Below are 20,714 nucleotides of genomic sequence, written 5' to 3' on the forward strand. Positions count from 1 at the left end.
AGAAGACCAGCCGGCGCTGCTGAGAACAAAGTGGTAGGATGGGGTATTACCGCTGTCTGCCGGACAACCTGGTGCGAACCGTGTCCGACATGACAACAGCACTAAAGTGTAGAAGTCCAGCAATCATATGGGTGGAAATGCACACGACCCTTAAATGTAGAAGACCAGCATTATACGGGAGTTGCATTAACAGGAGAAGGTCACTATATGTACCTATATGTACATATCTCTGAAGTGGCAGTTGACAGAGAGCAGGACAACAGACAGGAAGCCGTGTGAGACAGAGAGGACCGAGGGAGCAGACGGTGTGTTGTGGAGAGACCGACAGGGGCCTGTGAAAGGAAAGCTGCGGACTCACCGACTAGTGACACGTGAGAGACTTGCACCGGCGGCCGCTCCCCGCATACGGTCTCATACAGCGACTCCCGCTGCTTCCCACCCTGTTGTGACAAGGCGGCTACCTCAGGCGACCGCAGCGACGACAGCGGTCAGGACACTGCCCCCCTGCCTTCTCCCACAGCTGCGGCCCTGTCATCACCGGCCCCAGGGGGCGCCACCTCGCTACAGGTGGTAGTAGAGGCCCCTGTCCGGTTTGCTCAGGGACCCTGAGCAGAGGTTGGTGAACGGTTATATTTTGAGACTGTGTCATAACCCTGCGGTGAGACGAGAGCCGAAAGGAGGGCCTGTTGCGCCCCACCGTCAGTTTCTTCAGGGCCTGTTGCGCCCCACCGTCATCGTTTCTTCAGGGCCTGTTGCGCCCCACCGTCATCTTTTTGAAGGTGCGCCCGTGTGCGCCGAGCGCACCATGTTGCAATTATGGCGCACCTTCAAAAGTGCGCAGCACACGCTAAAATTCTACTAGCGCACGGCCAGCGCACCCTATGCTAAAGATAGGGTGCGCAGATCGCATGCGGCCGTGTGCGATAGTAGGTGGCGATGACTGGATGGGGCGGGCAGGGAGCCGGCAGGGGGCGGGGCTTAGCGGCACCGTGCGCTGCATGGAAAATACGCTAGTGTGAAACTAGCCTAAGAAAGCATAAAAATAAACAAATTTGCAATTGACTTGCTTTTTCTATCTGCTGTCATTCTCCACACAATGAGAGCTTTTATCTTTCATAGTATACAGCTCATTTTCATGGAGCCTGGCCAGTAGTACCTGCCCAGACCATGGCTGGGTGTTCACAGTAGTTAAATTACATACCAGAGACCTCTTCAGCCAATTGATTTCTATACAGTAGTTAGATACCTCCTTCCCTGTCCCTCTAAGCTCTTGACAAGCTACTGTTATAAATTTTGCAAAATCACCAGCCCCCAGCATTGACAGTTTTCAGAGCAGGTCTGTTATCTTCATATATAAGTATAGTGATAATAATGTAGTGTAGCCTCAGAATAAACCACTGACAGCTGAATGTGTTATAGCAGAACTTGTGCTGAGCTTTATAGTTCTAGTAATACTAGAGCTCGGCTTCTCATTAGAACTGCTGCTTAAGAGACAATTTTAGACTACCCCTTTAAGCGCTGTTCTCCCTTCTCAAGGTGGGGTAACAAGATGTTAACTCTCTATCCCTACAAAAAAATTTTTTAAAGAGCGTGGATACGATTTTGTGAAAAGTCAACCACAATGCTGGTACTTTAATAGGTAGCAGATTTTCCATCCGAAAAAGCTGGATGGAAAATCTGCTCCATATGCGAATCATACATATTAAAATCTTTTCTTCAGAGCAGTTGAAATTTTATATAGATTATATATGTCAAAGTATCTCATATTATAACAGATTAAAGGAATTGTCCGCCTCCTGTAAAATCTTCAGAAGGTGCTACAGCTTGCCAAATCACAACAGTGTGTGACACACACAACATTAGGATTCAGCTTCGCTTGCCTATTCCAGCGGTTGTCACTGCAGGTATGTGATTTGCATTTTTGCGATCACATACCGACTAGCGTCTCTCGACAGAACATTGCAAGAAGTGATTGAGACTCTAGTCTAAGCGTACAAACTTGCCTATTCAATGGAATAAGTTCTTTAAAAAAAATGTACAGCAGGTGGATGGCATCTGTGTGGCGTGCATGTGATCTGCTAATGATAGGAGCTTGTGAAACCTCCATTGTTTTTTTTTTTTTTTCTCATATGAAAAACACATGGTACAAACATGCACACACTAATAATCAATACCAATTGAATCCATTTCATCTAATAAAAAAAGTATTTTTTTTGTATGCAAGAAAATAATTGACTTGTGAATCCAGTCATTATTGTAACAATTCCCAAAATGGGGTTGTTTCACATGCACTGCTGTGATCTACATATGCTTCATTGTTTATATGGGAACCCTAAGGCTGTGTGCCCACGTTGCGTTTTTGAAGCGTATTTCGGGGTCAAACCGCATCAAAACCGCTTAAAAGAAGCATCCTATTCATTTCAATGCATTTTGGCCTTTTTGTGCCAATGGATGCGTTTTTTACCGCTAAGCGGTAAAAAACGCAGCACGTTCATTAATTTCCGCTTAGGTCCGCGTTTTTGGCTATTTTCTATAGCCCAGAAGACGCGCGGAAAAAAAACACATAAAAAACGCGCATTTTTTCCGCAAAAAACGCGCGTTTTCTGGGAAGGAGACCCGTTTCCTGAGCATTTAAAAATGCTAACGTGGGCGCACAGCCTAAATGAGCTTTTCCAAAACTCTAGATTCTGTTGATGCTGCCGAGCAATAATAAATACCAGGGTGGATTGGCAGTTTCTGGAAAATAAACAATTCTTGGAACAAGGATATAATGGAAAATTGCTGATTTTAATAGGCTGATGTGGGTTCATAAAACATGCCCTACTAATGCAACATTGCTTGCAGCTGTCTTACGGTAGCCTTTCCCCCGTAGAATACTATATACTTTCTAGGTTTCTTAGGCAACATGCAGAAAGTTAAACTCATATAGAACATGACAAAGCTACATACAGTCAGCAAGTCTTTTAATAATAAAACCTTACATGTGGAAGACGAATGGTAAGGATATTAACATTTAGTTTTGTGGGGCAATACTACAGCAATTTAAGTAAAATGTAAATATATAGCTATGTTTTTGTCTTTGTTTCAGATGTTTTGTCTTTGTATAATGTTTTTGTCTAGTTCATATCTGCGTTGGAGCTTTGTGGGACAATTCCTTCATGTTTAGGGCTCTTTCATCTGCAAGTGATAATTGGTCTAACGTCGAATTGCAACGCACGGACTGGCCGCACTAGCCTCATATAGTTCTATGAAGCTGTCACGCTCGGGTCAAGAGATGTGTAGCCAGTCCGTGCGTTGCGATTCGACATTGGACCGACTATCACAGACAGATGAGAAAGAGCCCTCAAAAGGATTTTCAAGGACTGATTATTTTTCATTTCCTAGCATGCCCTGTGTAAAAATACAAAATAAACTGCACTCACTGTCTTTCTGACGTTGACCCCGGTCCTTGCTGAGAGGCATCAGCCGTGATGTCACAAGTACATATATTTGTATAATTGCCTTGTAATGTTTTCATTTCCTGTTCTGTCCAGATGTCACCGTATCCCAGAATTCCAAGTGGAGGATGTTCACCGACCGCCATATTGGGACACCCAAATGATGGGTGTCTCAATATGGAAACTGCTGCTGGTACCAATCTATTGCGCGGTACCACCAGAGGAACACCGTCCCACCACACACACTCTATACACCGTACGCACCACACTCACACTCATGCAGCCTCTTGCGCGGTACCACCAGCAGAACACCGTCACACTGCGCCTGCGCGAATTCCACGCAGGCGCAGTGAATCATTCGGCTGATCCTGGTGGCAGATGCGCGACCGGCAAAGGAAGCCGGTCACATTAAAGGGGTTTTCCCATGAACGAAAGTTCATTTTAAAAATTGTCTGTGTCTGACTGTGTACAGAGCATACCACAGCTCCTGGGCAGGGGAGGAAGCAAAAGACAATACTGACATTACAGCAGGGGATCACGAAGAATTCATTTTGTGAGGTAAAATATTTCACTGACTGTTTTTAATCAATATTTTACCTCACAAAATGTATCCTCTGCGATCTCCTGCTGTAATGTCAGTATTGTCTTTTGCTTCCTCCCCTGCCCAGGAGCTGTGGTATGTTCTGTACACGGTCAGACACAGGTGAGAGAGACAGCACGGGGGGAGACAGCTCAAACGGGACAGCACATGATGGGAGAACACAGCACAAGAAGGAGAGAGACAGCAGACAAGGGGGATAGCACATGGGGTAGACAGGTCAAAGAAGAGAGCACAGATGGGAGAAGTCAGCACATGGGGAAAGAGTCGGTGAGCACATTGGGGGGGGGGAGAGATTCTCAACGCTGCAAAGCCTGCCCCCATCGTGACATTTCCGCCCTCCTGATGCGATACCATCGGGCCTCCATCTAGTATCACATAACTGCTGCAACCAAACTGGACTCAGTGGTCTCCACCTTGTTTTTCTTTGCAGATTTTAAAATCAGGGATTGTAATGGGGTAAGAGCTTCAGACACAGTTGAGGGGAGGGTATTTGGTTCCGGAAATTTACGACTAATAACTGCCACTGTTGCTGTTACAACAAACATTCATGGAGTGTCCAGCCATCTGATTGGCTGGCAAATTGTTTTTACCTGAGATGGGAAAATTAAACTCTTTGAAGCATTGTGGGCAGAATTCAACATTCCTCAAAGGGAAAATAATAGATATAAAAATACATCACATCATCGGCCCACCAACAATTATCCCTCTTTACTCTATAGTCAACTCAGAAACTTGAGAACACATAGACCTGTCCCTCCCATGTTGCAGAATGAGTTTGTCCCAGTCCTGACAACTTTACTATGAAAGGGGTACGTATGGGGCCAGTTCAATACCCTGCACTCCTTGCATACATCCCTGGTGGGAAAATATGTCCTGACAGAAATAGTATATTTCATGTGTTGTGTAATGTATATAAGTGCATATATATATAGTGTATTACTGATGTTCATGTGCTGTAAAGGGTTAGGGAAAGTATAGGATTTAGATTTAGCCCACTAGGGTGCCACATTACAGTAAGATAGGAGGTTAGACCAATAGGATTTAGTTAGTTAGGAGGGGCCAACTGGGAGTAAGCCAGGGAGCTTCCTGAAGTTAGTCATTTCGAGCTGGGAGCCAGGACAGGGAAGTTGTGTCCTGTAACATTTAAGGCTCATACTCACGTGCGAGTCTCTCGCATGAAAACCCGGCACTGCTGCCGGCACTGGAGCGTGCGGCTACATAGAAATACTGTACATGTAGCCACACACTCCCAGTCTGAGTACCAGTGGCAGGTTTTCGTGCAAGAGACTTGCACGAGAATGTGAGTCTCTCGCAAGTGAGTATGAGTCCTTAAGCTGGGGAGCCCAGCCGTCCAGGGCCTATGGGCTGACAGTCACACTGTGGTGGAGGAATACAGGGCAGCTTCAATATGGTAGCAGCTAACTTTGTGGGAAAAACCCTAAACGTCTGAGGCGAAGCGGACAGGGAACTCCTGAAGCGGGTTAGCCTGACCAGTCAGGAAGCTGTGGTACCGAAGGCGACGGTATGACCCTGCAATATTCCTGGAGAAGTGAGGGACAGTACAGGGAATGGAATGATGATCTTTTGTGAAGAACCTTGTGCTATTTCTGTGACTAAACTGGACGAGCTGAGTTAGGGTGGTTTCACATTAGCGTTTCCAGCAGCAGCGTCTGCCTGCGCATGGCCGCCGCTAAGCCCCTCCCCCTGCCACGCCTCCCTTGGTAGCTCCGCTTAGGGGCGCATGACACTGCATGCGACCTGCGTCCCCTATCTTTAGCACTGGGGACGCAGGCCGTGCGCAGGTATGTTTGGCGGCGCATGCGTCCTTTTGACGGTGTGCCGAGCGCACCAAATTGCAACAGGTTGCGTTTGGCGCTGGTCGGCGCACCGTCAAAAGGACGCATGCGCCGCCAAACGCATACCTGCGCACGGCCTGCGTCCCCAGTGCTAAAGATAGGGGACGCAGGTCGTATGCAGCGTCCTGCGCCCCTAGGCGGAGCTACCGGAGGAGGCGCGGCAGGGGGCGGGGCTTAGCGGTGGCCGTGCGCATGCCGACGCTGCTGCTGGAAACGCTAATGTGAAACCACCATAAACTTGTTTTGTTAAAACTGGATTTAGACTCAGCCTGTTACGTGGTGCCGAAAGGGAAGAAGCCCCAGCAGACCGAGGTGGACCCTGCTGATATACAAGTAAGTGGACCACCAAGTGCACCACAGAAGGAAAAATGTATTTATGTGGCGGGAGGCCAGGGCACAACAGAGCAGCCACTGTTAGCCACGACTACAGCCCTGCACCCCCCCCCTTTTACAACTACATTTTCCTTACCAAAAATTTAGAGCACTTACAGTATAATTGTGCTTATTCTGTACAGTTCTTACGCTTCCCCCTTTGGAAGAAAAAACAAATAAAAAGTTTATAAAAAAAAAAGGATAAAGTGCGACAGGAGATTAAGACTGGTTTCACACATCAGAACTTTTTTCCTCTTATGTGCAAAAGTGTTCCAGTTTTATCTTCAAAGTGCTGGACCCATTTTTTGGTTTATCTTTTAATTTTTACAATCATTGTTGGATCCATTTTATTTAAGATGCAAAAATAAAATCCCTACTTTTTCCTTCCCATTGAAACAGTAAAATACAGACAGCACATGACATCGGTGTGCTTTTTATTTTTTATTCATGCCATCATTAACTTACATTGGTAAGCTTTGTCTGTAGCACAGATCAAAGCAGGCCATAAGTTTGCTTTTTTAGTTGTTTTTCTTGCTGATATTTGGTCCATGAAAAGAAAAAGGAAATGTGAAAAACCATTTATTGTAATGAGTTTGCAATCTATTCGCAAAAATAATGGGTAGCACATGTACCTGAATCACCATGACGAAGTTTTGCCACAAAGCACGGGCAATTATTGAGCCTTTGCCTAAGGCGGGTCAGACGTGTGAGAAACTTTGACGAGTCTCGCACGTCAATTCCCGGCAATGCCGCCGGCATTTGGATCGGAGCGTTCAGCTGAATGTATTTCTATGCAGCTGAACGCCCCGGTCCCAGGTGCCAGCGGCAGTGCCGGGTATTGACGTGCGAGACTTGTGCAAGTTTCTCGCAAGTCTGACCCCGGCTTAACATGAACAATCAGTGCGGTCTCTTTCTACAAGGTACATTGGCTGCTTTTCATGTTAAAGTACTAAAATGGAAGTCTGTCTACACAAATACAAAAATGTCAGCTAAGGCTAGTTTCACACTTGCTTTTTTTTGCAGCGCGTTTTTCCCGCAAAAAAACGCATTAAAAAAACGCATACAAATGCATACAAACGCTGCGTTTTTTTCCAGCATTTTAATGCGCATGCAGGAAAAAAACGCAGCGTTTTTGCGCGTTTGTATGCGTTTTTTGTGCGTTTGCGTTTTTTTACAGATTTTGGAAAAACCCCACAAAAAAGAAAAAACAACCATTCAACAACACACAAGACCAATGGGACTTCATTGTGGGTGTGGTATGTTAATATATATACACCCTGTCTACAGTATTCTTCACATTTGCTTGATTCTTCTCGTGACCATGGATCTGCGCTGGAAGAGTTTTCACTTCAACTTGGATTTGGACATCGCGATGGCTCAGGCGTATGCAGTTGCTTGCCATGAACAAAGGAAGAGAGAGAGGCAGCGAAGACGGCGGCGTATGTGGATACATCCGATTGTTGAACTCCGGGAGAGCCGTGGGGCATACCATACCCTCTACAGCGAGCTCCAGTCAAACCCGGAGAAATTTACAGATTATATCCGGATGTCCCACGAAAGTTTCATGGATTTGCTTGCTCGTGTCCAACAATCCATCCGGAGACAGGACACACAGCTCCGTCGTGCGATTCCTCCTGAGGAACGGCTACTGGTGACATTACGGTATGTTTTAAAAACAAAGGGGTGTGGTCTGATGTTTTTTTTTGTAAATTTAGTATTCAAAACCTTGGGTAATTAGTTTTCGTGAATGTACTAATATTTTTTTTATAGTTTTTAAAAATAATATACATAAATATTAATTTTACTTCTTTGTCTGTTCACAGATTCCTGGCGACTGGAGAAACCCTATCCTCACTACACTTCCAGTACCGTATTGGAATCTCTACCTTGTCTGGAATTGTTGCTGACACCTGCCGGGCTCTCTGGAATGTTCTTTGCCCAGAATTTATGCCCCTGCCCACCGCTGAAAAGTGGATGGAAATTGCTGACAAATTCTGGACAGTATGCAATTTTCCCAACTGTTTGGGAGCTGTTGATGGGAAACACATACGGATCATCAAACCCCAAAGAACGGGATCTGAGTACTATAATTACAAAAAGTACTTTTCAATAGTACTCATTGCAATTGCGGATGCCGGATGTATGTTTGTAGCAGTGGACATTGGAGCATTTGGCCGTGGTAATGACTCGCAGGCTTTTAAAAACTCAGACATGGGCCGGAGGTTGTATGGCAACCAATTTAATTTCCCTATGCCACGGCCTCTTCCTCACACCGAAGCTCCGCCACTGCCCTTTGTAATGGTTGGCGATGAGGCTTTTCAAATGTGCGGAAACTTACTGAAACCCTACTCCAGCCGGGACTTGGACCACACCAAAAAAATTTTTAATTACAGGCTGACCAGGGCCAGAAGAACTGTCGAGTGTGCTTTTGGGATTCTTGTTTCCAGATGGCGAATTCTGGGCACGGCCATTAATCTTAAACTTGAAACAGTCGATGAGGTGGTGAAGGCCTGTGTGGTTCTACATAACTTTGTGATGGCTAAAGAGCACCCGACCTTTGAACTGGACGATGATGCTCCGAACCCATTGCCTGAATTCACTCAGCACACTCTCAGGTCATCCGTTGAAGTTGGCCAAATGAGGGACAAATTTGCGGCCTACTTTATTTCTGATGTAGGACGGGTGCACTGGCAAGATGAAATGGTGTAATGTTGTTGTTTATGGTAATAAAAATCCTTATTTGATACCATTACTGAGTGCACTATATTTTTTAAACTCCGATTAATTAAAAAACTTCCCATGTATAACTGAATTTTGTTATGTTCACACACCTGGGCAGGTAAATACACATACGAGTTAAAATGCAGCATTGCTAGTCTGCGTGAAATATATTGGAATGAGCAAAGCTGCAGGCCATGAATCAGGAAACAATTTTTTTTCTAGATAAAATTGTGCAAATAGTTTAAAACAAAGTATGTGATTTTCTCAAAACACAACACTCAAAACCCAACCCCAATGAAAGTCCATGGGGAATACAAGTCAGCATTGAGTGGATGAATGTAATCTGCTCCATTAAAAGTTATTACACTAGGCCTTGGAATGACTATACTAGGCCGTGGTATTTCAAATATGAGTATACTAGGCCTTGGGGCTAGTAGTATATGTGAAATACCACGGCCTAGTATAGTCATACCAAGGCCTACTGTAATAACTCGATTTTTAACAACTAGCATCTTGTTTCAACAAAAACAAACTGGTGAAACTAGAAAGAAACTTATTTTTTAGACAAGTTTCAACAGTTTGTTTTTCATGAAACCAGATTCTATTTGGTAAAACTAGAGTTATTACACTAGGCCTTGGAATGACTATACTAGGCCGTGGTATTTCAAATATGAGTATACTAGGCCTTGGGGCTAGTAGTATATGTGAAATACCACGGCCTAGTATAGTCATACCAAGGCCTACTGTAATAACTCGATTTTTAACAACTAGCATCTTGTTTCAACAAAAACAAACTGGTGAAACTAGAAAGAAACTTATTTTTTAGACAAGTTTCAACAGTTTGTTTTTCATGAAACCAGATTCTATTTGGTAAAACTAGAGTTATTACACTAGGCCTTGGAATGACTATACTAGGCCGTGGTATTTCAAATATGAGTATACTAGGCCTTGGGGCTAGTAGTATATGTGAAATACCACGGCCTAGTATAGTCATACCAAGGCCTACTGTAATAACTCGATTTTTAACAACTAGCATCTTGTTTCACCAAAAACAAACTGGTGAAACTAGAAAGAAACTTATTTTTTAGACAAGTTTCAACAGTTTGTTTTTCATGAAAACAGATTCTATTTGGTAAAACTAGAGTTATTACACTAGGCCTTTGAATGACTATACTAGTCCATGTTATTTCACATATGACTATACTAGCCCTTGGGTTGGTTTTTAACATGTATTTACCCATCAGTGTGTGTGAGCGGCGCAAACAACATTAATGAAACTTATTAATGGTGAACCACAAATGTAAATTTATTTTTTATCACAAAAAAAAAATTTAAAAATTATTTTTTACGGCGTTTGGGGGCAGATGGTTTCAATTTGGGGGTGTGCAGGGAATATGCAACACTTGCAGTTGAAGACGGTGTTTGAGGGGAAGGGGCAACAAAACTTGTGGGGGAAGGTAGTCCAGTTAAGGGAATTAAACTTGGAACACTTGTAGGAGAGGAAATCTGTTCAGTTACATTAGTTGTAATGGCATGTCGCCGTAGGCTTGTGTGCCTGGACCGACTTTGGCCCAATGCCCGCCTTGATTGATTTCGCCTTGAAGTAGGGGCAAATATGGAATGTAGGTCCCCCGTCTGCTGGTATGGCTGCTGCTGCTGAGGTGGCGGCTGCTGCTGCAGAGGTTGCGGCTGCTGCTGAGGTGGCGGCTGCTGCTGAGGTGGCGGCTGCTGCTGAGGTGGCAGCTGCTGCTGAGGTGGTTGCTGCTGCTGCTGAGGTGGCGGCTGCTGCTGAGGTGGTTGCTGCTGCTGCTGAGGTGGCGGCTGCTGCTGAGGTGGCTGCTGCTGCTGAGGTGGCGGCTGCTGCTGAGGTGGCTGCTGCTGCTGAGGTGGCGTCTGCTGAGTTGGCTGCTGCTGCTGAGGTGGCTGATGCTGCTCTTCTTGTTCAGTGCTCGTCCTTGCAGGAGGACTGGTGGCGGCAGTGATGGCCCAGGTTTGCAGAGTGGTGGTGGCAGGGCTACTACATGTTGTTGTAGCGGCAGGGCTGTTCCATGTTTGCCTAGTGGTGGCTGAGCTCCACGCATGCATGGGATTGGCGGTGGTGCTCCAGACAGGAGCAGCGCTTGCCATGGTGGTGTCGGTGAAGTGACCAGCTGCACTCAGACTTGTGGTGGTGTAACGGTGGGTGTCCAGCCTTTGAAGAGAGGTGTCCGTGCAGTGGTATGCAGCACAAGTCGGTAGTGAGGTGAAGCGAGTCAATGGTGGCACAGGTGGAAAGGACACCACTGACTGCTGACCGTACCGATTATGCTGCATAGCCTGCAAGAAAGCATTGTTGCAGGCCTGCAGCACATTCAGCTGTTGATCAGGACTAAGGTGTTCCGCCATGCCCTTTTCAATCTTACTAAAAAAATGGTGTGCTGGTCTGTTGAGGTCGGCCTCCAGACGGTCAAGGCGCTGTTCTACAGAATTGAAGCGGTGTTCAAAGTGGTTAAAACCACGTTCCATCAGTGCAAAACCGCTTTCAACTCTGTCGGACAGTGACTTGAGGCTGGAATTAAATGTCTCGCTCAAATGCATAAACTCGGGCAAGACATTCCTTTCCAAGGCCCTCTGCCGCTGGCGGGTAGTGCCCGCATAACCAGTGGCAGAGACCTGGGACAGGGGAACACCTGATGGCCCAGCTTCCTGGTCACCAGCTGTGTGTGTGTGGGACCTGAAAGGTGCTTCCTGGCTGTCGGATGGCTGGGACGGGTCAGAGGACGTCCGACGAAGGACCGCTCCAGGGCCAGGTTGCAGGGTGCTGCTCCAGGTGCTGTGGAAGAAAGGAAAATCATTACTACCATGCCTTTACAAGAAGCATCAGCTGTGGATTAGAAAAACACAGATTAATAAAAATAAAAACCCAAAATGTATAATACTTACGATCTTGTGGCAAGGACCGGTCGTAGGAACTGCAACGCGTGATAGTGACGGTATCTAGTTCTGGTCCTTGACGCAGATCCACTGCGAACCTGGCCCTCAGCACGAACATCACTGTTGAAGCGGTCCTTGATCGAACGCCAACGTGTTCGGACTTTGTCCACTGTTGATAAAAAAAAACAGTGCCGTCAAGTACAACAGTCACTGCTTCACAATTTAGCAATACAATACTCAAAGCAGTCACTGTAGACCACGATGACACTGTTGGGTTTCCTGCTAGAATACGCCTAGCACGAAACCCAACAGTGCCGTCAAGGACAACAGTCACTGCGGCACAATGTAGCAATACAATACTCAAAGCAGTCACTGTAGACCCCGATGACACTGTTGGGTTTCCTGCTAGAATACGCCTAGCACGAAACCCAACAGTGCCGTCAAGGACAACAGTCACTGCGGCACAATGTAGCAATACAATACTCAAAGCAGTCACTGTAGACCACGATGACACTGTTGGGTTTCCTGCTAGAATACGCCTAGCACGAAACCCAACAGTGCCGTCAAGGACAACAGTCACTGCGGCACAATACAGAGCAGGGAAATACTCACTAAACGCCTTTTTGGCGGATGCTGTGGCGCTGTCCCAGCCATCCATCAACGCTGCGGCCACCTCATTCCATAGCCGCCGTGTCACCACATTGTCCTTGTACAGCCGGTCACGGCTGTCCCACAACGGCGAACGCTCCTGGACCAGGCTGATGAGCTGCTCATTATCCAGGTAGACGTCTTCATCCCGTTGTGGAACCTAGACAAAACACATTCATTAGAATAATCAAATTTAAATTGACTAAAAAGTTACAAAAAAAGAAAAAAAAAAAAGAGTAAAAATAGAAGATAAAAAAAAAAAAAAAACATTACAAATCATTTGATACTTACATTACGTATCACCACCGGGACTTGGCTTCGCTGCTCCTGCTGTTCGCCCTCACTATTCCCGTCCGCAGATGATGATGACGATGTCTGAAAGTTGAAAAAAACGTAAGAGATTTGGAGAAGCAGCAGATATACTTACCAGATGCACGAAAATAATCACCTCACGGTCTGCTTGCGCCAATTCCTGCCGCGATGGGGAATACTCCGATTCTGAAGACATACTGCATGTAAAAATAATAAAAATCATTAGTACATACATAATTTAAAAGGACAGGCATATAATGTAATATACTCACATTCTTCGCTGATATAATGTGTTCTTGGTTGAATGTCTGCTCTTCAATCTGTCTAGTGTAGTAGTGGCAGAGTTTTGGCAGGCACCTCCTTTATATAGCCTTTTTTTTTTGGACTTTAGAAGATTCTAACTAGGATAAAAAGTGGACACCACCCAAAAAACGCTGCGCTAAAAAAGCGCATACCTGCGCATGCCAGTGCGCACGTATGCGCATCCATAGGCTATAATGGCCATTTTTAGCGCAAAACGTGCGCATACGTGCGCATGCGATTTTTTCAAGGGCCAAAAAATGCAACATGCAGCGTCTGGAAAATACCATCGCACAACCCAAAAAAACGCAGCGCATGAAAATCGCATACATGCGCTTACAAGTGCGCAGGTATGCGCACCCATGTTAAATATAGGGGAAAAATCGCATGCGCACGTATGCGTTTTTTTCCAGCGCTAAAAAACGCAAATGTGAAACCAGCCTAAAATGTATTTTTCTTCTTCTAAGATATATGACAGAATGCAGATAGTTCCCCCTTCCTAAGAGCGTTAGTACTGTCTGCATAAAATGACATATAATGATTTTTTTTCTTGTCTAGACCAGATTTTCTGCCATATTGTCAATAATTGCTGCTTGGCTACAGCGATAATGAAAGGGTTTGATGTCATGGGAGCAGTGATTTTTCTTTCTACATAAAATCTGATTGTCAATTATGGTATTTGTAGCCGATTGTAGGACTATATATGAAAAGTTGTATTGATTGTAGTGAATATAGTATAAATAGAACAGTGACGTTGGTTAAAATTGCTATGCACACAAGGTAAACGAACACTGGACATGAAAAAAAGCATGAATTTTAACCCCTTAGTGACAGTCAATTTTGACCTTAATGATCTAGCCAAATTTGTTAAATCTGACCACTGATTCTGAGAAAGTTTTTTATGACATATTGTACGTCATGATAGTCGTAAAATGTGTTCGACATGACTTGCGTTTATTTGTGAAAATATCGGAAATTTGGTGAAAATTTTAGTTATGTCACATAAAATAGTAAATAACATTTTCCACATGTCTGCTTTACACATGCATCATTTTTTAAACAATTTTTTTTGTTAGGAAGTTAGAAGGGTTAAAAGTTGACCAGCGATTTCTCATTTATCCAACAAAATTTGCAAAACCATTTTTTCAGGGACCGCATCACATTTGAGATGACTTTGGGGGCCTATATGACAGAAAATACCCAAAAGTGACACCATTCTTAAAATTGAACCCCTAAGGCTGTGTGCACACGCTGCGGATTAGGTGCGGATTCATCCGCGCGGATTTTGTAAAATCCGCAGGTCAAAAGACCTGCGGTTTTACCTGCAGATTGCTCTGCGGTTTTTCATCTCCTCAAATGGAGGAGATGGCAAACCACAGCGGAATCCGCAGAAGAATTGACATGTCAATTCTTTCTGCGGATTGAAAACCACAGATAATCAGTGCGGAAAATTCTGCACCGTCTGCATTGCGGTTTTTGATTCCCATAGGGAATCATGGTACTGTACACCGCAGCAGAAACTGCTGCGGGTCCGCAGCGGCCGGAACCGCAGCAAAATCCGCAGCGTGTGCACACAGCCTCAAAGTCTTCAAAACCACATTCCAGAAGTTTATTAACCCTTCAGATGCTTCACAGGAACTAAAGCAATGTGGACGGAAAACATGAACATTTTACTTTTTTTTTTTTTTTCCGCAAAAATGTTACTTTAGCCCCAATTTTTTATTTTCTCAAGGGTAACAAGATTAAATTGACCCCAAAATTTGTTGTGCAATTTCTCCGGAGTACACCGATTCCCTATATGTGGAGGAAAACTACAGTTTGGGTGCACGGCAGTCATCGGAAAGGAAGGAGGGCCGTTTTGGAACACAGTCTTTGATGGAATGGTCTGTGGACATTAGGTCGCATTTGGAGAGCCCCTGATATGCCTAAACAGTGGAAATCCCCAAGTTACCCCATTTTGGAAACTACACCCCTCAAGGATTTTATCAAGGTGTATAGTGAGTATTTTACACCCACAGGTACGGCACAAAATTTGATAACATTAGGTCATCATATGGAAAATGTACTTTTTTTCCCGAAAATATTGTTTTAGACTCAAATTTGTAATTTTCTAAATGGATAATAGGTGAAAACGGACCCCATAATTTGTTACGCAATTTCTCATAAACACAATGATACCCCATATGTGGTCAAAAACCTGTTTGGGCACATGTCAGGGCTAGGAAAGTGCGCAATTTGCCTTCATCTAGGAGGTTTAACTGCATTTTAACCCTGATCCAAAACACTGATGGTATAAACGGGCACACGGTCCGTATACTGCTGACACCCTGACCCAAAACACTGATGGTATAAATGGGCACACGGACCGTACACCGCTGACACCCTGATCCAAAACACTGATGGTATAAATGGGCACACGGTCCGTACACCACTGACACCCTGACCCAAAACACTGATGGTATAAACGGGCACACGGTCCGTACACCGCTGACAACCTGATGGTATAAACGGGCGCACGGTCCGTACACCGCTGACACCCTGACCCAAAACACTGAAGGTATAATCGGGTGCACGGACTATACAGCGATGACACCCTGACCCAAAACACTGAAGGTATAAATGGGTACACGGACCGTACACCGCTGACACCCTGACCCAAAACACTGAAGGTATAAACAGGCACATTGACTGTACACCGCTGACACCCTGACCCAAAACACTGAAGGTATAATCGGGTGCACGGACTATACAGCGATGACACCCTGACCCAAAACACTGGTACAGGTTTTCACAGACGAATTTAAACTTGGACATGTGAATAAGTCCTAATGCTGTGTGTTTGAGGTAAGCAGGACTTATTGGCTCACTTAGCTAGTCAAAAGGGGACGTCCTCTACTGGAGAATTCCAGCTTGATCACTTGCAGTGATTTGTGTGATGTAGAAGCCGGCAGAGGAGCACTACAGGCGACAACCACTCCTCCATGGGCTCGATATTGGGCTGCTCAGCACTAGGGTGCGGCACCACTAAATTCAAACACTGATTTTAGGATTACGCTGACAACTTGCCCTTTGGATCAGGGTTGCTAGGAGTCAGCGTTACTTGACGAATGCTGCACTGCCATTAGCTAACAGGGGTAAACCCCGGTGGCGGGTTCCCTTTAAGAAGTATGGACAGCATTCAAGCGACTGGCTCCTTTCTAGGGTCCAGGACAACGAAACAAAACAATAATCCTGGAGACGCGTAATAATGAAACATTACTACTTTATTTAAAAAAACAAAACAGTCCTAGTCCAGGCAGTCCTCGGCTTGTGTCCGGATGCTACAGTTACAGAGAGAAGGAATGGCGTCCTGGCCCTGGAAGCGATAGTCCCACCAGCCCACATTCACCTTCATGCACCACACACATCCTTTATCTGGAGCCTGTGCTGACAGGTGAGGTCAGTGCAGGAGGCATCCGCTGCAGGCAAGGCTCCTCATCATATACTGTCCAGTTTCTTCAGGATGAAAGGAGCTGTCAATAAACAGAGAGGCCATATTAGTAGTAGGAGGGCCAAGGCCAGAGGTGAGCTGCACAGATCGTCCGTGCTCAGGGGCCCTTGTGGCTCCATAGAGACTATATTACGGGGCGCATGCGTGTTACTCACTGATCCTCAGCACGGCCACATAGATGAGGAAGTTCCGCACGGAGCTGATCACGTCCTGCCGCATCTTGGCCCGCATCTCTTCAGGATCGGCTTTAGGCCCAACACCTTCTAGCCGGAACATGGCTCCACTAACAGGTCTCCTCTCCTCCTGGTGACCGCGCTAGTGCGCTGAGATACTGGAGGTCAGCCGAAGAGACTCCGCCTCTCGGGACGCGAGGATTGTACGTAGGACGGAGGCCGTAGAGGGACAGTTCCGGTGACGTCACGTGTGTTGTTAGTGCTCTGCCAGTATGTCACGTGCCTCGCAGTATTTGGCGCCAGTGCGCTGCAAAGCTCCATCTGTGTTGTGTGAGGGTGCTGTGCTGCCATTGCTATAGAAGCTACACGAGAGCTCTTGGCGTAAGGGTGTCCATAGCCAGCTGAAAATGACCCTGTTAGACCACTGACCACTGACCCTGACCACTGTTAGACATGGTATCTAGCAGGAAGCTGGCAATGTACCTGTATGTGCCGGCCACAGAAGGGTGGACTAATGGAGGAAGACGCAAGGTCGCCAACTGCCCAGGAATTCCAGGACAGTCCATATAACAGGGCACTTCTCTGCTTTGTCCATAAAAAGAAATTGTGCTGCAGAAAACTATATAAATTATGTTTACTGTATTTTATCATTTTACAGTGAATACAGCTAATTATAATAAAAATAACAGCTGTAGTCCCTGTAAAATGATAATTACAGTAAACATAATTTATATAGTTTTCTGAAGCATCAAAAGACATAATTTCTATAGCGTCAAGATATTCCACAGTACATTACATTACAGAGTGGACTTGTACTGACAATAACCAAGAAACACAAAGATCAGCAGATACCAAGAGGAGTAACAGTCCAGCTCAGCAGCTTACAGTCTAAGGCCGGTTTCACACATCCTGATATTTCCAGTATGGGAAAAACCGGTATTGGAGATGTCAGTGTCGGTGTGTGTAATACTTGTGGCACACGTGCCCCATCAGTTCCACACGCACAGGAGTCAGGGAAGAAGCCTAACAGTGCTGTCCCCCGGTGCTGAGCTTTGTTACGGCAAGAGCAAGGGACAATGATGAGAGTTATACTCAAGTGATAACAGAGACAGCAGGTGGAAGCTGATGGAAGTATTCATCATCCACCGCCCTAGGTGTAAACAAAAAACCTAGCGTGGGTTCCACTGTATTTTCTATAACCAGTCCGGCAAAACTCACAGTTTGGGGCTGCAATCCTCAGCTGTCACCTTTAGCAAGGCTGGTTATCAAGAATATAGGGGTCACCACTGTTTTTTTAAATAAAAATTTAAAGTATGGCGTGGGGTCCCCCACATTTTTGACAACCAGCCTTACTAAAGCAGACAGCTGGGGGCTGATATTCTCAGGCTGGTAAGGGGCCATGGATATTCACCCCCCATAGCCTAAAAATAGCAGCCTGCAGCCGCTCAGAAAAGAAACACCTATTGATGCGCCTATTCTGGCACTTTGCCTGGGTCTTCCCACTTGCCCTGTAGCGGTGGCAAGTGGGTTTCATGTTTGTAGGGTTGATGTTACCTTTGTATTGTCTCGTGACATCAAGCCCACGGCTTAGTAATGAAGAGGTGTCTATAAGATGCCTATCCATTACTAAATCTATAGTTATATGGTAAATAAAGACACAGCAAGTATAAAGTCCTTTATTAGAAATAAAACAGAAAACACTTTTCCTTTTTTATTTAAAAATAACAAACACAGTTATACTCACCTAATTCCACTGAATCCCTCATCTCCTGTAATAAAACAGAAACAACAATATCCCTCACCTGTCGATCGTTCTGTCCCATTGTGACGAGCGTCAGCTTACGCTGAGTCGTTTTCCTTTTTAGAGTGGACCCTCTGGGCCGTGGCACCCACCCACCTAGGGTGAGCTGACCTAGTAAGAACCCACCCCCTATACAGGGAGTGTCAGGGGCAAGACCAAGGGGGTGAGCCACCACAGCAGCTGGACCAGACGGCTGGCTCAGGGAGACACTATTGAGTGTCTGGCAACAGGACGGACAGGATGTGAAACACAAAGCGAAGTCACAGGTTTTCTGTTGCAAAACGTGGTTACACACTTTATTCAGGTGCAAGGCATAAACAGGGAATCAGGTGCAGGGCACAAACGGTGAAACACGGCAAGGTGCATGCAAGGGCACGCCAAATGTTCCAGACATAACACGTGCAGAAAACATACCAGGGTCCAGGGCAGGGTACGTGTTAGGGTTCACACCAGAGTTCCTAGGAAGGATGCGTGCTAGGACACACTAGAGTCCAAGATAAGGTGCGTGCTAGGAGACATGCCAGACTCCAAGGCAGAGTGAGTGCAAGGAAACACGCTAAGGTCCAAGACATGGTACGTGCAAGATGGTAGGCAAAGGCACACTGGCATCGGACTCCGGACATCTGGCAATGATCGACATGATCAGGGCTTCAGGCTGTGGACGTCAGCTCCGGACATCAGGCCGCAGTCATCAGGCTTTCGATCTCTGGCAGCGATCGGCAGGTTCTGGGCATCCGGCAGGCAAACCAGGTTCCATGTAAGGAGACAAGACAAGTTAGAGACACGATGCGTGTTAAGGAACACGCCAGGGTCAGATTCAAGGACGGAGGCCTGCGCGTGCAGAGGGACACGCCAGGGTCAGGCGAGATAGAGTCCTACGTGTGCAGAGAGGCACGCCAGGGTCAGGCGAGACAGTCCTGCACGTGTAGAGAGGCACGCCAGGGTCAGGCGAGGCAGAGTCCTGCGCGTGCAGAGAGGCACGCCAGGGTCAGGCGAGGCAGAGTCCTGCGCGTGCAGAGAGGCACGCCAGGGTCAGGCAAGGCAGAATCCTGCGTGTGCAGAGAGGCACGCCAGGGTCAGGCGAGGACAGGGTTAGGACCTGTGCGTGCAAGAGGGAACGACAGAGTACATGACAAGACCTGCGCGCACTTTTACAGAAGCACGGGGAGGTATGCCAAGGAGGGCCTGCGCGTGCTTTAGAGAGCACGTAGAGCGCAGTGCAGAAACAGCGTGAGGTGCAAGGGAGCACAGAGAGCACAGCTGGGGCACTGGCTTGCTGATCGGGCTGCGGCACTGACAGACGGGCAAGACTCCCGCGAACCCGGCTGAGGCATGGCAGGTGACACAGCTGTCACTGACCAACGAGCACGGCTGAGGCACAAGCAGGCGGGCACGGCTAGGGCGGGCACGGCTGAGGCACAAGCAGGAGGCTAGGAAGGCCAGGCGCATGCAAAGAGCACACGAAGCAACTAGGCGAGGCGAGGCGAGAAACGACAGAGCTTAGGCAGAGTATGGAATCAGGAATGGAAGCATAGGCAGAAACACGGAATCAGGTCAGAGCAAGAACAGAGCTAGCAGCGGAGCGTAGGCCGAAGCCCAGAGCCATGCCAAGGCAGAGCCTTGGGACTAGCCTAGAAACGTGCAAGAGAGCACAATAGGAAAGAGTCTAGCAGTGGAGCATAGGCCGAAGCCCAGAGCCTTGGGACTAGACATGGAAAAGAACACCAAAAGTAAGAGAGGAGGAATGGTGCGTGTGCCTGGGAGCACTACAGAGCACCATAGGAGAGAGCGAGGCAGAGCAAGCAAAGACAGAGACCATAGGGAGGAACAATGTAGAGCAAGGCAAGGTACGGAACAAGGAACGGAAGCTAGACTGAAGCATAGAACAGAATCAGAGCAAGGAAGGACTACAAGGCAAAGCAGAGCAGAGACAAAACATGGCACGAAGGACAAATACTAGACAAAGCACGGGACAAGACACAGAGTACGAGCACAGAGCGTGTGCAGAGACGCACGACAGGGCAGAGTGCAAGGGCAGAGTGCAAGGGCACAGAATAGAGGGAGCGACCAAGCAGCCATGCAGGAAAGCA

At 46.5% G+C, this 20,714-nt stretch overlaps 2 protein-coding genes across 2 annotated transcripts; both read right to left on the bottom strand.

The window, feature by feature from the left end:
• Positions 1-10,265: 10,265 nt before the first annotated feature.
• LOC141052394 (uncharacterized) lies at positions 10,266-12,211 on the bottom strand. Its single transcript, XM_073549628.1, has 2 exons — positions 11,910-12,211; positions 10,266-11,799 (listed from the first exon to the last, which is right to left on the bottom strand). Exon 2 carries the CDS (start codon positions 11,562-11,564, stop codon positions 10,326-10,328), a length of 1,239 nt encoding a protein of 412 aa, XP_073405729.1. The 5' UTR covers positions 11,565-11,799; positions 11,910-12,211; the 3' UTR covers positions 10,266-10,325.
• Positions 12,212-16,405: 4,194 nt separating this feature from the next.
• TOMM5 (translocase of outer mitochondrial membrane 5) lies at positions 16,406-17,063 on the bottom strand. The gene is made up of 2 exons (XM_073549670.1): positions 16,806-17,063; positions 16,406-16,672 (listed from the first exon to the last, which is right to left on the bottom strand). The coding sequence occupies exons 1-2, from the start codon at positions 16,924-16,926 to the stop codon at positions 16,638-16,640; spliced, it is 156 nt and encodes a 51-aa protein (XP_073405771.1). The 5' UTR covers positions 16,927-17,063; the 3' UTR covers positions 16,406-16,637.
• Between the last annotated feature and the right edge of the window lie 3,651 nt (positions 17,064-20,714).

The sequence above is a fragment of the Dendrobates tinctorius genome, unplaced genomic scaffold (genome assembly GCF_039654945.1).
Source record: "Dendrobates tinctorius isolate UK_male_01 unplaced genomic scaffold, ASM3965494v1 ptg000160l, whole genome shotgun sequence".
Classification (NCBI taxonomy): domain Eukaryota; kingdom Metazoa; phylum Chordata; class Amphibia; order Anura; family Dendrobatidae; genus Dendrobates; species Dendrobates tinctorius.